The 17,376-nt window shown below is 46.4% G+C and overlaps 1 protein-coding gene across 1 annotated transcript; it reads left to right on the forward strand.

Annotated features, from left to right (window-relative positions):
- The first annotated feature begins 438 nt into the window (after positions 1-438).
- On the forward strand, positions 439-8,518 carry LOC117746307 (tyrosine-protein phosphatase non-receptor type 23-like). The gene is made up of 5 exons (XM_034555356.1): positions 439-747; positions 882-1,019; positions 1,110-1,228; positions 2,226-3,053; positions 8,459-8,518. The coding sequence occupies exons 1-5, from the start codon at positions 441-443 to the stop codon at positions 8,516-8,518; spliced, it is 1,452 nt and encodes a 483-aa protein (XP_034411247.1). The 5' UTR covers positions 439-440.
- The last annotated feature ends 8,858 nt before the right edge of the window (positions 8,519-17,376 follow it).

The raw sequence follows: 17,376 nt of genomic DNA on the forward strand, positions 1-17,376 counted from the left end.
TGGTTTGAAAAGCCTACAGATATTATTACCACAATTACAATATATATATATATATAAGACTGTCAATGTGCTGACTGTATACTCCATCAATGTGTTTGCTGAGAAGATGTAAACTTTATGTCAATACTTGTTTTTAAAGATGAAACAATTTTTAACTCAGGGACACATGCTTTAACACAATTCATCCAAAAGATGGCAGAGTGGTTGTGCTTCTTTTCTCCCTCAGGTTGCTGATGAAATCTTATAATAACCAGGTCATCCCTCCCACCCACCTCCCTGTCTCGCCGACCTGTGGCAGTGACACTTTCCAGGTGGAACTGATGGCAGGTAATTAGAGAGCAATCAAGTTTGCAGAGTTTGATTGGTTGTTGTAGAGAATATCTCAGAACAAATAGCTGCGGCAAAGCAGAAGCTGTCAGCTCACAGCCTTTCCAGGAGTCATGTGTAACAGAATGACGCGTAAAGGAAAAAGGAAAAGTGCTGCTGTTTCCTTGGCTGTAGTTGTTATTTTGATGTGTTGTTTGGCGCAAACGATAGACTGTTATCGACTGAGGAAAACAGAAAGACGAAAAGGCCGAAAAGAAGCTGAGGCATCCAAAACGATAGGCGTCCATGAGGGGAAAATTGTGTTCGGGAGGGTCTTTAAGAAAGGGTCAGGCCTTGAGTCACAAGCCATTGACGGGACCAAGAAGCTGTCCTCAAACGCTTCTATGGAGGATGAAGCTGCTTATCAAGCGGACTTTGCAGGTAAGCATCTTTTATAAGATCCTTTACTGTAATAAATGAAAGTTTGGTTAAATGTACCTCTTGTTAACTGGCCTTCAACACATTTTAAAGAACACATTTTACAGTTCCTTAAACTTAACTATAATCTCATTCAGGCTGGTCGGAAGGTCAAGTGCAGGATACCAGTTCCATAGAAGAATGGAAGATCATGTCGCCCTCTCTGCATTGTGGTGGTGACCAGTTGAAGTTCAGCGCAGTCGGACCAGGAGCTTCGCAGTTTGCAGTGGAACAAGGTAAAGTGATATGAATAAGCCAGAATATCTGCTTAAACAATTTTTTTTTTTGCTGATTGTAAAGTTACATGGAGACTTTGTTCCCCACAGGAAATGCTTCTCCAATGCCTCTGTCCCAAGTCCCTCGCTCTTGTGGCTATGGCATGCAGAATAACCCCCTTGGGCTTGTCTTGTTGGTTCCCTATGATGGCTGCAATGTGGCTCAAGAGGTAATGCTGTTTGACACTAAATCTTGCTATAATCCAGACATTTTATGAAGAATAGCTATGTCTATATAGCATGTCTTTTAAATTGAAACGCAAAGTGTACTAGTTTGCATTTGGAAACTATATATTGACTGCAAATATAGGTCTGTAGACCAGGAGTGTTTGTAGGATTCAAAGAAAGGGGGGCGTCACTTATGTGACTGTGCGTGCGTAGCACATTTTTCTTGGGGCCCCTGATATCCATTGTTTCCAACAGTTCATAGATTTGTTCAGAGTGATTTCGCTTGCATTACATTACATGTCATTTAGCTGATGCTTTTATCCAAAGCGACTTACAATAAGTGCATTAAACCATGAGTCCAAACTCGGAACAACAAGAATTGAGACAGTACAATTTCTTCAATAAAGGTAAACTACAAAGTGCTATCAGTAAGAGACATTTAAGTGCTACTACGGCGCTACCTTCCCTATTCAAGGTATAGTCGAAAAAGATGTGTTTTTAGTTTGTGATGGAAGGTGTAGAGATTTTCTGCTGTCCTGTATTGCTTTCATAATATGACAAGACAGAATCTCAGGGTCTTTGTGATATTTTATGCTCTTACGTTCAGTGGAAACAATATATAATCTATATTAATGCAAAGAATAGAGAGATGGCATAGTTATTTCGAATTCGCTCAATGGAGACCGTTTCTAACTTCCCTTTCATTTGCCTCAAGTAAAGCTAAATGTAAGCAGGTACCAATCGTTGATAACTACCGACAGCGACATTCTGTAACTACCTGGACTTACAAGTTCACTCCGTGCATCATTTACTTTGAGCTAAACTCCTAGCTGTCATTGAGAGATATTACTTGGCAGAAAGAAATCCCCCCTAAAATAGGCCTAACGACGCCCCTGCTGTAGACCAATCGATAATGTATTTGTTGACTGAACGTGGAACTTTTACTGGTTTGTGTGATACCTTGGTTTCTGTGTTTTTTTTTTTTTTTTTTCCTCCAAGGGTGGAAGCTACATTCTCCCAATGCGTTGGCAGGGAATTCCAGTCGTACTCTGGTGTCGTAAACCTGCTTCACCTTCCCCCACAACTGCTGCCCAAGAAAACCAACATCAGACACCCTGGTACCCTCAATCATACCCCCATGTGATGCCGCCGCCACCCCATGTGATGCTGCCGTCCCCCTATGTTCCGCCGCTCCCCTATGTTCCACTCCCCTATGAGCCACCGCAGGGTGTGCCGCCGCAGGGTGTGCTTCAGTCGACGCCGCAGCCCAATGTAATGCAAAGGAGGCTTCATTTTACGCTGCCAATGCCCCAGGTGTACACTGCTATTCCCCATCAGGTGCAGCCCCAGACTTACCCTGCTATTCCCCATCAGGTGCAGCCCCAGACTTACCCTGCTATTCCCCATCAGGTGCAGCCCCAGACTTACCCTGCTATTCCCCATCAGGTGCAGCCCCAGACTTACCCTGCTATTCCCCATCAGGTGCAGCCCCAGACTTACCCTGCTATTCCCCATCAGGTGCAGCCCCAGACTTACCCCGCTATTCCCCATCAGGTGCAGCCCCAGACATACCCCGCTATTCCCCATCAGGTGCAGCCCCAGACATACCCCGCTATTCCCCATCAGGTGCAGCCCCAGACTTACCCTGCTATTTCCCATCAGGTGCAGCCCCAGATTTACACTGCTATTCCCCATCAGGTGCAGCCCCAGACTTACACTGCTATTCCCCATCAGGTGCAGCCCCAGACTTACCCCGCGATTCCCCATCACGTGCAGCCCCAGACTTATCCCCAGGTGCAGCCCCAGGTTTACCCCTTGGTGCCTCAGGTACACGCTGTGGGGCCACAGGTGCGCCCCAGGATGCAAAACAACCAAGAAAATTCTCTTTCCAGAATTCTTCAATCCTATTACCTTCTACCCTATGCTAACTACCCATCGGTACCAGAACCTACAACTACAAAGAAACCAGAAATGCCTAAATCTCCACGATACCCCTCTTTCTTCCAGCCTTACTTTCCATTCACAACAGCTGCGCCAATCGCCACTGCAGAGCCAGCAGCAACAGCTCCTCCCTCGGTGTTTCCACTTCCTTTCTACCATCACTTTCCTTGGCCCGGCTTGGGGCCTCTGCAAGCGACGGCAAAACCCACTAGAACCGCGACTAAACCTCAGCCACCGCATTTACCGTATATGCCTTTTCCCCCTCAATATCCTTTTCTGCCACCCTATCCCCAACATCCAACCTCCAAGACGGAAACGACTCCACCAAAGATCAAACCTCAGCCACAGCAGTTTACATATTTGCCTTTTCCTCTTCAATATCACCCTTTTCTGCAACCCCTTGCCCCTCCAACAACAAAGAAAACTGATCCGCCACAACATTTTCATCCATATTCCCAAGTTCCCTTCATGCCTTATCACACTCTTGGCTAGCATGCTGAAACTGTTCTAATAAATGCTTTAAATAACAAAGTGACCATGTCAAGTTCATTTGTACTGTTGATTGATGTGCTTGCTTTTGAATAGATGGGGAAAGTTTTGTTGACTCTGGCCTTCAAATGTATACGTTTTCAAATGTTGTGGCTATGATACTGACCATGTTGGCATCCTGCCAGCCTCTTCAGTCAGTGGGGCTCTAACTGGGCTGTAAGACAGTCCACATGGTCACAGCTAGACAACTTATTGAGTCCTAGTAGCTTGCTCATGTAACGTGTGGACAAGCTTTACTGAAAGGACTTTACTTTATGTTCAAAGATAAGAACGGTTTAATTCTGATATAGCTTAGCAGGTGTGAAGGAGGCTGGCTTTAATCAACTTTACGTTTAGCTTGTGAACTGCATAAATTAAGATTGCATTTTGCCCCAATGTGTTTTGCCTCTAGTGCTCAAGGTCCTGTTCTCCCTGTACACCAGTGACTTCCAGTACAACTCGGGGTCATGCCATCTGCAGAGGCCGGGTGTATTAAGGATGGACGATAGGAGTACAGGGCAGTAGTGGATGACTTTGTGGAGCGGGCCGGTAGAAATCACCTGCTTTTGAATGTGGCCAAGACCAGAGAAATGGTGGTGGACTTCAGGAGGAAGACGACGGCTCCACAACCGCTGAGAGGATGTGGACATGGTGGAGGAATACAGGTTCCTGGGTGTGTCCATTGACAACAGACTGAACTGGGAGGCCAACATCAACTCTCTGTATAAGAAGGGGAGGAGTCTACTCTTTTTCTTGAGGAAAATTCGATCCTTCGATGTGCGCAGCAAGATGTTAGATGTTCTACCAGTCTGTTGGACCAGTGCTCTGTACTTCTCCGTAGTCTGCTGAGTGAGCAGCATCCGAGCCGGTGACTCCAACCGACTCACTAAACTGGTCAGGAAGGCCGGCTCCATCATTGGCTGCAAACAGAACTATCCGGAACAGGTGGTGTAGAGGAGGACACTGAAGAAATGTTTGTCCATATTTGATAACTCGGACCACCCTCTCCTCCACCTGCAGGGACAGCGGCGCAGGTTCTCCAACAGACTGCTTCAGCGACGCTGTCACATGGACAGATACGGGAGAACATTCCTGACCACTGCTATTAGACTTTATGATAAATCCCCTCTGGCCAATTCCTCCTCAAACTGATCATCACTAGACCTTGCACCGCTGTCAATTTATACTTTAGAGACACTGTATACACTTTCATTTTTTACATTTTCATTTCCTTTATTATTTAAATTCTTAAATGTAATATGTCCTGCTATTTTTTTTTTTTAAATTTTATTGTATTGTATATTTAAAAAAAATATTTTGCTGCTGTGTAAATAAATTTCCCCCGGTGGATGAATAAAGTATAATCTGATCTAATCACAAAGCTAGCCCATGTCGATGTGTCCTTGGGCAAGACACTTAACCCCAACATTGCTCCCATAGCTGTGTCTACGGTGTGTGAGAATGTTAGTTAGTCCTGATGTGCAGGTGGAACCTTAGTTCCTCCCATCAGTGTATGAATGGGTGAATGATTTCATGTAGTGTTAAAGCGCTTTGAGTGGTCGGAAGACTAGAAACGCGTTGTATGCTACAGGTCGATTTACCATCTATTGTTGCATCGTTAGATCATCCTATATACCAAGAGGAGAAAACACTGGCCTGAATAGGATTGGAACTTAAAGATTTTCCTTTCCAGTCATTTTCTAATAATTCCACTTTTATTGCGCTTGAAGCAGACTCACATGAAGAGCTGGACCTCATCTTTTGTCTGTTCTTCTGACTGGATTGGGCGTTTTTGTCTCAGGAAGAGAATATCAGCATTCACTGCTTGTGTTCAGGTTTCTCTACTGCTGATATGAATATAAAGATGTGTGTATATATATATATATATATATATATATATATATATATATATATATATATATATACAGTAAAGAGATGATTAGGCAATCACATGTCAAATATCTCAAACAATTATTAGGGCCCGAGACCCGACGTAGTCGGTCGAGGACCTATTGTTTTCGCTATGTTTATTAGGGTCCTCGTGACGACTTCATCGTAGAGGAACCTATTGTTTTTGTAAGAGTTATTATTATTTTCCTCTCCCTGGAAACTGCCTTTTGGGGCCTTTATCATATCCCAAACTTTCTGAAATTTCACATGCATATCAGGCCTGGCGAAAAATTTGATAATTTGGAGGTCTCGCATTTTAGTACAAATAATTTACTCTATAGCGCCCCCTTGAGTTGGAAAAAAGCCAGCCCCTTTACACCCAATGACCGATTGACTTGAAATTTGGTACACATGTCCACTTGGACCTCCTCTACAAAAAAGTCTCTGGTGGCCATAAAATGCGCCTAATTAGATTTTCCGCCATTTTGAATTTTGTAAAAAACACGTTTTTTCCATTTTATGCTAAACGCTTAGTCCGATTGATACGAAAAATGTCATGGTTCATTATTGGTTCGATGTCATCATATGTTGTGAATATATTGTTGATATGTCATTGCGTTCAGAAGATATGGACCAATGAACTTTAAGGGGTGTGGCCTGATATTTAAAGAAACATAACTTCCAAATGACTTGGCCTATCCATACCAAATATGTCCGCATTGAGTCCATTAACGTTCCCTAATTTTTTCAGAATATTTGAACATTAGGGGGCGCTGCAGTCAATCGCTCAATATTGCCATTTTTAGCCATTTTTAGCCATTTTTTCATGTTTTTTCACTTTTTTGGACGTCGCAAAACTGCGAACTCCTCCTAGAGCTTAAACCCGATTCATTCCAAAATCTGGCTATGTGTCCGGACATATTTCAAAGTTTCGCCATTCGCCATAAAAATGTAAGTTGTTATAACTCGGCCATACATAATCTAATCTGCTCCAAAATATTCATATGGCATGACATACTGACCCTGAAGACATCCATATAATAATTTTGAATTCACGTCATAGCGCCACCTAGTGGCACATTTTTAAACTTTTCCTCACGCTTTGGGGAGTTGTAAAACAGTGTACTCCTCCTAGAGCTTAAACCCGATTCATTCCTAAGTCGGGCAGTGTGATCTTGAGACCTTAGTAGTCAAAAGTTATCAAAGGATTTTAAAAATATAAAACTATGTGCGTAGGGCGCGACGGCAAAAACACCATTCGCCATGACAATGGAAGTTTTTTTAACTCGGCCATACATTATGTAATCTGCTCCATATTTCTCATAGGTCATGACACACTGCCCCTGAAGACATCCATATGGTAATTTTGCATTCTAGTCATAGCGCCACCTAGTGGCAACGATAGGTTACATGTTTTCTACTTTCAGACCCTTCTCCTCACAGATTAATCAGATCCCTCTCAGAATGTTTTTAGAATAGACTTAAGACCTTGATAATGCTTCGCTGTGAAGATTGTATGGACTCGTTGAATGGCGGCGAGTTGGAGCATCGGCGAAGTTTGATCCGCGAGGTCTGATCCTTCGCCGTGACCGAATAAACCGATGTAACATGCTCGAAACGCAACTAAACTTAGCACACACATTTAAAGTCAAAGATGTAGTTACCTGATACGATTTTTTATGCTTCAGAATGGCAATATGGCTCGATAGCGCCCCCTACAAACATTAATTTAAGCAGCCCCGGCGCTACGCTTCACCTACATTAATGAAACTTTGTAGGCATATGTAAAACATGTAAACGGAAAAGAAAGTCTCTTGGGACCATGCTCTAAACGATACCGCAAGTCAGCCATTTTGATTTTGTGTGATTTTTCCATTAATTCTTGTGTATTTCATGCCACTATACATTACTGAACTCGTGAGGAAGGGAATTTATCAGATCCCCTTTAAATGTATTATGTTGATGCATGTTGTCTCTGGCCATACGGTGGATACAGCAAGTGGTGGACTGTTTGCAGTACAGTATAATTTCCAGCATCGCTCCCTGCAGGAAAAACCGTCAAACTCGCAGACGCTCACTCCGACGGTCGCAGACATTCCTGGGCCGCTTGGGCCGGCGTCCGGCCGTCACCCCCGACGTGAAGGCGGAACGAGGACCCGCCCATCGCTGCTTGCAGCTTTAATTATTATTATTCTTATGCTGCCACTTTGCAAGGGGAAAAGAGGGTCTAGGCCTAAAGTTGCAGACTTCAAAATTCCCACACATATCAGGATCGGTGAAAATACTTATCTGATTGGGGTTTCGGAAAAAACACGAAAAAATTAGCTCGGTGGCGCCCCCTTGTGTTGGAAAAGCTAATACTTGTTTCCAGCAATGGCCGATTGACTTGAAATTTTTTACACATGTTCACTTGGGCCTGCTCTACAAATATGTTCAGGGGGTCCATAAAATGCGCCTAATTAGATTTTCCGCCATTTTGAATTTTTTTTAAAACACGTTTTTTCCATTTTCTCCTAAACCCTTGGTCCGATTTTCACGAAAAGTTCGGAGCTTCATTATAGGTCCAATGTCATCTGAGGTTATGAAAAGATTGTTGATATGACGTTGCGTTCAGAAGATATAGGCCAATTAACATCTAGGGGGCGTGGCCTAATATTTAAAGACCCATAACTTCCAAATAACTTTGTCCATCCTCACCAAATTGCTAGCATATGTTCACATTGCATCCCTTAACCTACCCTGATGTTTTTGAACCCTGATGTATTTGAACAATATCGCCATTGTTAGCCTTTTTTCGCTTTTTTTTCACTTTTTTGGACGTCGGAAGAGTTCTCTTCCATGCCTACATTACCCACAATGCTGTTCCTTTCCAGAGAGGCAGGGACTCTGAGTCAGAGATTCTGCTTTTGGAACTCTATGACATCACTCTATGACATCACTCTATGACATCACTCTATGACATCACTCTATGACATCACTGGATGTCATAGTGCCTTTGATCTGCTCTGAGAAAACTATATATAGGGCTCACTTACTGAAGGTACTTTCTTTTCTGCATAATTCTCTCAACTTTTTGTTTCTTTATCTCACAATAACGACTCAAATCTGTTCAGTGTTTATGTTGAAATCACAGCGTGCATTTTACACAACAACCGAAGCAAACAGCGAAGCAATTTACAAACAAGAAGAATTTGTTGCCTTTAAAGTATCCTTTGCAAACGACGCGATGCAGGAACAAGGACCGAGCACTCCTCAGCAAAAGGAAAAGGGGATTCTGGAGAACATCTCTATACAGCTGAAGTCTCTCCAAATGCAGATCCACAAAAGCCAGGTAGTGGTCGAAGGTTGGGAATCAATTGCAAAAGTTCATAAGAAAACTAGACAATATAACAGAGAGAAGATGGCAGGAATGAATACATGTGATGCCCGGGTGATCCGGCTACTTCCCTAGGGTGAGCCAATTTAAAAAAAAATTAGACAGGTTTTACTCCGGGTGATCCGGTTTCCTGCATTGGGGGGGTATGGGGAGGGGGGGGGGGGTAGTCCGGGTGATCCGGCTACCTCCCTAGGGTGAGCCAAATTTAAAAAAAAATTGGCAGGTTTTACTCCGGGTGATCCGGTTTCCTGTATTGGGGTGGGGGGGGGGGCCCTCAAAAAGCAAATGGCACTGGTAATGGTACTCCTGGTTTTACTGGGATGGGGTTCGATTCCCTGCAGTGTCGAGATTCCCTGCAGAGACGAGTTCAGCTGGGAGAAGCATTGAAGAATGAAAACCTCAGCTATGTGACAGACAGGCAGACAGAGAGACAGAGAGAGAGAGAGAGAGAGAGAGACAGGCACAGAGACAGGCAGAGAAAGACAGACAGACAGAGAGAGAGACAGGCAGAGAGAGAGAGAGAGAGAGAGAGACAGACAGGCATACAGAGAGACAGAGAGACAGGCAGAGAAAGACAGACAGACAGAGAGACAGGCAGAGAGAGAGAGAGAGACAGGCAGAGAGACAGGCAGAGAAAGACAGAGAGTCAGATAGACAGGCAGAGAGAGAGAGACAGACAGACAGACAGACAGAAAGACAGACAGACAGAGAGACAGGCAGAGAGAGACAGGCAGAGAGACAGGCAGAGAAAGACAGAGAGACAGAGAGTCAGATAGACAGGCAGAGAGAGAGAGACAGACAGACAGACAGACAGAGAGACAGGGAGAGAAAGACAGAGAGACAGAGAGTCAGATAGACAGGCAGAGAGAGAGAGACAGACAGACAGACAGAGAGACAGGCAGAGAGACAGACATACAGACAGACAGAGTGACAGGCAGAGAGAGAGACAGAGAGACAGGCAGACAGACAGATCATTGTGCGGTATTAGCAGGATGCGATGGATGCTTTAACAAATGCCACTCAAAAAACAAATGGCACTGGTAATGGTACTCCTGGTTTTACTGGGATGGGGTTCGATTCCCTGCAGTGTCGAGATTCCCTGCAGAGACGAGTTCAGCTGGGAGAAGCATTGAAGAATGAAAACCTCAGCTATGTGACAGACAGGCAGGCAGAGAGACAGAGAGAGAGAGAGAGAGAGACAGGCAGAGAGACAGGCAGAGAAAGACAGACAGACAGAGAGAGAGACAGGCAGAGAGAGAGAGAGAGAGACAGACAGAGAGAGAGAAAGGCAGAGAGAGAGAGAGACAGACAGGCATACAGAGAGACAGAGAGACAGGCAGAGAAAGACAGACAGAGAGACAGGCAGAGAGAGAGAGAGAGACAGGCAGAGAGAGAGAGAGAGACAGGCAGAGAGACAGGCAGAGAAAGACAGAGAGACAGAGAGTCAGATAGACAGGCAGAGAGAGAGAGACAGACAGACAGACAGACAGAGAGACAGGCAGAGAGAGAGACAGAGAGACAGGCAGAGAGAGATAGAGAGAGAGACAGGCAGAGAGACAGGCAGAGAAAGACAGAGAGACAGAGAGTCAGATAGACAGGCAGAGAGAGAGAGACAGACAGACAGGCAGAGAGAGAGACAGAGAGAGAGACAGGCAGAGAGAGAGACAGAGAAAGACATACAAAGAAGCTTTGAAGAATGAAAACCTGGCAATGCAAGATTCCATTGCAGAGTCCCAAATTCAAAATGAGGCTCTATATATATATATGTATATATATACATATATATAACGTTATATATATATGTATTGATATCCCTGTCTATACATTTTCACAATAAAAATCATCACTCTTTATTAATTATTTTCTGTACATTTATTGCAATCTGTTATGTGTTTTTCCCGCTCGCAGCGTCTCACAAAAATGTATCTGTAGGTCGAGACAGTTCAAAGAGACGACTACTGAGAACAGACCAAATAAAAGGTCCTGTTTGTTTGACACTCAAGCTCAGTCAGACGAGAGAGCAAATCATCCATCCATCCATCCATCCATTATCACCCGCTTATCCGGGGTCGGGTCGCGGTGGCAGCAGGTTCAGCAGGCCGACCCAGGCTTCCCTCTCACCCGCAGCACTTTCCAGCTCATTCTGGGGGATCCCGAGGCGTTCCAAGGCCAGCCGGGAGATATAATCCCTCCAGCGTGTCCTCGGTCTTCCCCGGGGCCTCCTACCAGTTGGACGTGCCCGGAAAACCTCTAATGGGAGGCGTCCAGGAGGCATCCTAACTAGATGCCCGAACCACCTCAGCTGACTCCTTTCGACACGAAGGAGCAGCGACTCGACTCCAAGCTCCCCCCTGATGTCCGAGCTCCTTACCCTATCTCTAAGGCTGAGCCCGGCCACCCTACGGAGGAAGCTCATTTCGGCCGCTTGTATCCGAGATCTCGTTCTTTCGGTCACGACCCAGAGTTCGTGACCATAGGTGAGGGTTGGAACGTAGACCGAGCAGTAAATGGAGAGCTTTGCCTTCCGGCTCAGCTCCCTCTTCACTAAGACGGACCGGTACAGCGCCTGTTTTACTGCTGCAGCCGCACCGATCCGCCTATCGATCTCCCGCTCCACCTTACCCTCACTCGTGAACAAGACCCCGAGATACTTGAACTCCTTCGCTTGGGGTAGGCAGTTTGCCCCCACCTGGAGGGAGCAATCCGCCGGTTTCCGGCAGAGCACCATGGCCTCAGATTTGGAGGTGCTAACTCTCATCCCTGCCGCTTCGCACTCGGCTGCAAAACGCCCCAGTGAATGCTGGAGGTCACGGTCCGAGGAGGCAAACAGGACCACATCATCCGCAAACAGCAGAGAGGCGATCCAGAGACTCCCGAACCGGATCCTCTCCGCCCCCTGGCTGCGCCTAGATATCCTGTCCATGAAGGTCACGAACAGGACCGGTGATAAAGGGCAGCCCTGGCGGAGGCCAACACCCACCGGGAACGTGTCTGACTTACAACCGAGGAGACGAACACAGCTCCTACTGCAGGCATACAGAGACCGGATGGCCCGTGCCAACGGGTCCGGCACCCCATACCCCCGCAGCACCCCCCACAAAAACCCCCGAGGGACCCGGTCGAAAGCCTTCTCCAGGTCTACAAAGCACATGTAAACTGGTTGGGCAAACTCCCAGGACCCCTCCAGTAATCTTGCGAGGGTAAAGAGCTGGTCCACTGTTCCACGACCGGGACGGAATCCGCACTGTTCGTCCTGAATCTGAGGTTCGACAAGCGGTCGGAGCCTCCTCTCCAGCACCCTGGCATAAGCTTTTCCCGGGAGGCTGAGCAGTGTGATACCACGATAGTTCGAGCACACTCTCCGGTCCCCCTTCTTGAAGATGGGAACCACCACCCCGGTCTGCCAGTCCATGGGCACTGTTCCCGACCCCCATGCGACACTGAAAAGGCATGTCAACCAAGACAGCCCAACAATGTCCAGCGCTTTCAGCATCTCAGGGCGGATCTCATCCACCCCTGGCGCCTTGCCGCCAAGGAGCTTTTTGACTACCTTAGCGACCTCTGCCAGGGATATGGGTGAATCCACCCCAAAGTCTTCCGGCGCTGCCCCCTCTCCGGGGGACATGTTGGCCGGGTTTAGGAGTTCCTCAAAGTGCTCTTTCCACCGCCCGACGATGTCCCCAGTCCGGGTCAGCAGTTCCCCCCCCCTGCTGAGAACAGCCTGGGGTAGACCCTGCTTTCCCTTCCTGAGCCGTCGGATGGTTTGCCAGAACTTCCTTGAGGCCAACCGAAAGTCCTTCTCCATGGCCTCCCCGAACTCCTCCCATGCCCGAGTTTTAGCCTCCGCGACCATCGTCGCTGCAGCCCTTTTGGCCCGCCGGTACCCGTCAGCTGCTTCAGGAGACCCCTGGGCCAGCCAGGCCCGAAAGGCCTCCTTCTTCAGTTTGACGGCTACCCTCACCCCCGGTGTCCACCACCGGGTTCTAGGGTTGCCGCCACGACAGGCACCGATGACCTTCCGGCCACAGCCCCGAGCAGCCGCGTCCACAATAGAGGCTTTGAACAAGGTCCACTCGGATTCCATGTCCCCAGCCTCCCTTGGGATTTGTGAGAAGTTCTTCCGGAGGTGGGAGTTGAAGACCTCCCGGACAGGATCCTCTGCCAGACGTTCCCAGTTCACCCTCACTACACGTTTGGGCTTGCCAGGTCTCTCTAGCCGAGTCCCCCGCCATCTGATCCAACTCACCACCAGGTGGTGATCAGTTGACAGCTCTGCTCCTCTCTTCACCCGAGTGTCCAAGACATACGGCCGCAGATCAGATGATACGATTACAAAGTCGATCATTGATCTCCGGCCTAAGGTGTTCTGGTACCAGGTACACTTATGAGCCACCTTATGTTCGAACATGGTGTTCGTTATGGACAAACTGTGGCTAGCACAGAAGTCCAACAACAAAACACCATTCGGGTTCAGATCGGGCAAGCCGTTCCTCCCAATCACGCCCCGCCAGGTTTCTCTGTCATTGCCCACGTGAGCGTTGAAGTCTCCCAGGAGAACTATGGAGTCGGCAGGCGGCGCCCTTTCCAGGACCCCTCCCACCGACTCCAAGAAGGCCGGATACTCTGAAATGCTGTTCGGTGCATAAGCACAAACAACAGTCAGAGCCTTACTCCCCGCAACCCGTAGGCGCAGGGAGGCGACCCTCTCGTTCCCCGGGGAAAACTCCAACACAGCGGCGCTCAGCCGGGGGCTCGTGAGTATCCCCACTCCCGCCCGGCGCCTCTCACCCTGGGCAACTCCAGAAAAGGACAAAGTCCAACCCTTCTCCAGGAGCTTGGTTCCAGAGCCCATGCTGTGCGTGGAGGTAAGCCCAACTATATCTAGCTGGTACCGCTCCACCTCCTGCACCAGCTCCGGCTCTTTCCCCGCTAGTGAGGTGACGTTCCACGTCCCTAGAGCTAGTCTATGCTGCCGGCGATCGGCCCGCCCAGGTCTCCCGCCTGGCCCGCCGCCCGGTCTACATAGCACCCGACCCCGATAATTCTCCCTGCGGGTGGTGGGTCCACAGGGTGACTGCTGCTCCATGTTGTTCTTTCGGGCTGAGCCCGACCGGGCCCCATGGGCGAAAGCCCGGCCACCAGACGCTCGCCGACGAGCTCCCCTCCTGGGTCTGGCTCCGGGAGGGTGCCCCGGTTTCCCTTGTCCGGGCAAGGTGGCTACAATCCGTGGGCTGCTTATCATCAGGGTTTGTTGAAAGCAAATCATTTTTTTTTAAATGAGCTCTTTTGCTAAACTTACTTAAAGAGCACTTCATCTCACACACATACACACACACACACACACACACCTCTTTGGCGTATGGTGGTATCTACCTTCAGAAGAAGATGGACGTTAAGTGGAAGTGTGATGCTTTTATACGGTGAGGACACAAAATACATTTTGATTAGAACGCCTAGAAAGAAGTGCCTAGTGGTGCACAAAATGTAGAGACTTAATATTGAGTGAATGAAATTAATATGATCTCCTCTGGGATGATGAGCAGAAGAAAGAACCTTTCACAAATTATGAGCAATATAGCCCCGACGGACAAGTCTTCCGTTTAAAGCTATATCTTCTTTCTCATTGCCGCAGTTCAAAGGACAACAGTATTGCATGAAGGATGTACATCTCCTCACACTGCTGTGAAACTGCCTACGTAAATTTCCGGAAAAGTACATGGAAATCGCCGCTCCTCCTATGACTCGCCACCTTAACGTTGTGGAGGAGTTTGAGTTTGAGTTTGAGTGGGCCGCCTGCCGACTCCATAGTTCTCCTGGGAGACTTCAACGCTCACGTGGGCAATGACAGAGAAACCTGGCGGGGCGTGATTGGGAGGAACGGCTTGCCCGATCTGAACCCGAATGGTGTTTTGTTGTTGGACTTCTGTGCTAGCCACAGTTTGTCCATAACGAACACCATGTTCGAACATAAGGTGGCTCATAAGTGTACCTGGTACCAGAACACCTTAGGCCGGACATCAATGATCGACTTTGTAATCGTATCATCTGATCTGCGGCCGTATGTCTTTTTGCCGGAAGGCAAAGCTCTCCATTTACTGGTCGGTCTACGTTCCAACCCTCACCTATGGTCACGAACTCTGGGTCGTGACCGAAAGAACGAGATCTCGTATACAAGCGGCAGAAATGAGCTTCCTCCGTAGGGTGACCGGGCTCAGCCTTAGAGATAGGGTAAGGAGCTCGGACATCAGGGGGGAGCTTGGAGTCGAGTCGCTGCTCCTTCGTGTCGAAAGGAGTCAGCTGAGGTGGTTCGGGCATCTAGTCAGGATGCGGCCTCGGAAGCGAACAGGACGTGATAGGTGTAAAACCCGTTGTTGCCGAACCGCAAGGCTAGGTTGAGAATTAGGGTCAAGTAATTGTCGAGCTTGGGCCTGCGGTCGGGGAGGGCTGAGCAGATGACGTTGCGGTACAGGGAAAAAGTGTAAGCGAACTCCGTTGTGGTGAGTTCCTTGGACCGGGTGGGGAGAGGCTGGCTGAGCTCGACGGGGCCGAGGACGGTAAGCAGTTCTCTAGGGGTGTGGGGATCTGCTCCCTTCTGCCTGCCTCCGGTGTTGTGCCTCGGGACTCACGTCGGTCCATTTAGCTTTTAATAATTTAGACTATTTTAACTTACTTTTCACTCTATTTGTGTTAAAAATAGATTACATTTTGTTTTTGTTATTTGAGTTTCTCTTTAAATGTGTTTTTATAATGCACATATGAATAATATGTACTACTGGCACATTGTTATCATTCATTTATTAGGCTAGCAGTATATGAAGATTTTCCCTCTGAGAGGTTGTTGTGGTTATCAACTTTTATACATCCAAAGCACATTTATTTTTACTCACACACATTGTGTATGACCTATATAATAGTTTTCAACTGAACATTTTCACTTCAATTATCAACAGTGATGGAAGTCCATAAAATAAAACTCAAATAGGCTTCTCTATGTCAACGTCCTGCATTACAATTCTCACAGATGTGAAAGTACAGGCAATTTTATCAGTAGAATAAACTTTGGGTTTCAAACATAAAATTGTTCACGATGCTAAAAAATGTCCCTTTGAATGTTTTCTGTTTATTACTTTCCTATAACTATTAATAAAAGTATTTATTGTATATTAGCCTATAATATTTGGTCCTTTCCGACTCAATCTGAAGACATTCAAGAAGTATCACAAAATACAGTTGGCCTAAAACCGTACGGCAAGTTTAAGTTACAGTCGAAGAACAGAGTGAAAGGAAGTAGTCTATTTATTTATAACTGTACTATGATATAGCCTATACAGGTATTATATATCAGACACTATTATTCACTGAAAAAAATGATACTTTGGACTAACCTAAAAAAAATCATTATTATTGATTCTACTGTTTACAATCCTCCTGATGCAACTTAAAACAATAAAACAATACACTTATTAAATGTATCTACTTGAGAGTTCCACAATATTGACTTTAGATCTCAAATTGAGTTGCAAATTGAATCTTCATCTGAATCATACATTACATTATAAATAGCAGACCAACCAAAGCAATACAATAAGTACACACAAGGTTATGCACTCATCTGAATGATTTACACATGCTGGTGTTGTTAGTAGCCTTGGAGATGAAATAGCAACAGAATCTCATTGTGTTGTGTCATGATGCTTGGGGCTCAAACACAGTTTAAGATGATGGACAATGTTTTCCTCGTGTTGAAGATGTCAGCCATAATATCTGCCCAGAGAAGTATTTTTGTTGCTGCTCTTTAATCTTTATGATGCACATTGAATCCACTACTGTTTTCCTTTTGTTTGTCATGTGTTTATTTTGTTACAAATGGGCTACCACTGCATGTTGTTGTGCATCACAGTGTTGCATAATGACAATAAATGATACTTGAATCCTTGAATCCTTGAATACCTAATGGCTTCTGGCTGACTGGTTTGAAAAGCCTACAGATATTATTACCACAATTACAATATATATATATATATATATATATAAGACTGTCAATGTGCTGACTGTATACTCCATCAATGTGTTTGCTGAGAAGATGTAAACTTTATGTCAATACTTGTTTTTAAAGATGAAACAATTTTTAACTCAGGGACACATGCTTTAACACAATTCATCCAAAAGATGGCAGAGTGGTTGTGCTTCTTTTCTCCCTCAGGTTGCTGATGAAATCTTATAATAACCAGGTCATCCCTCCCACCCACCTCCCTGTCTCGCCGACCTGTGGCAGTGACACTTTCCAGGTGGAACTGATGGCAGGTAATTAGAGAGCAATCAAGTTTGCAGAGTTTGATTGGTTGTTGTAGAGAATATCTCAGAACAAATAGCTGCGGCAAAGCAGAAGCTGTCAGCTCACAGCCTTTCCAGGAG

This window comes from Cyclopterus lumpus, chromosome 17 (assembly GCF_009769545.1).
Source record: "Cyclopterus lumpus isolate fCycLum1 chromosome 17, fCycLum1.pri, whole genome shotgun sequence".
NCBI classification, from domain to species: Eukaryota; Metazoa; Chordata; class Actinopteri; order Perciformes; family Cyclopteridae; genus Cyclopterus; species Cyclopterus lumpus.

Excerpts from the sequence above, each read along its gene's own strand:
- LOC117746307 (XM_034555356.1), top strand. The coding sequence starts at position 441 with ATGTGTAACAGAATGACGCGTAAAGGAAAAAGGAAAAGTGCTGCTGTT. Across the intron at positions 1,020-1,109 it reads GCAGTTTGCAGTGGAACAAG|GAAATGCTTCTCCAATGCCT; the intron begins GTAAAGTGATAT and ends TGTTCCCCACAG. Across the intron at positions 1,229-2,225 it reads GCTGCAATGTGGCTCAAGAG|GGTGGAAGCTACATTCTCCC; the intron begins GTAATGCTGTTT and ends TTTTCCTCCAAG.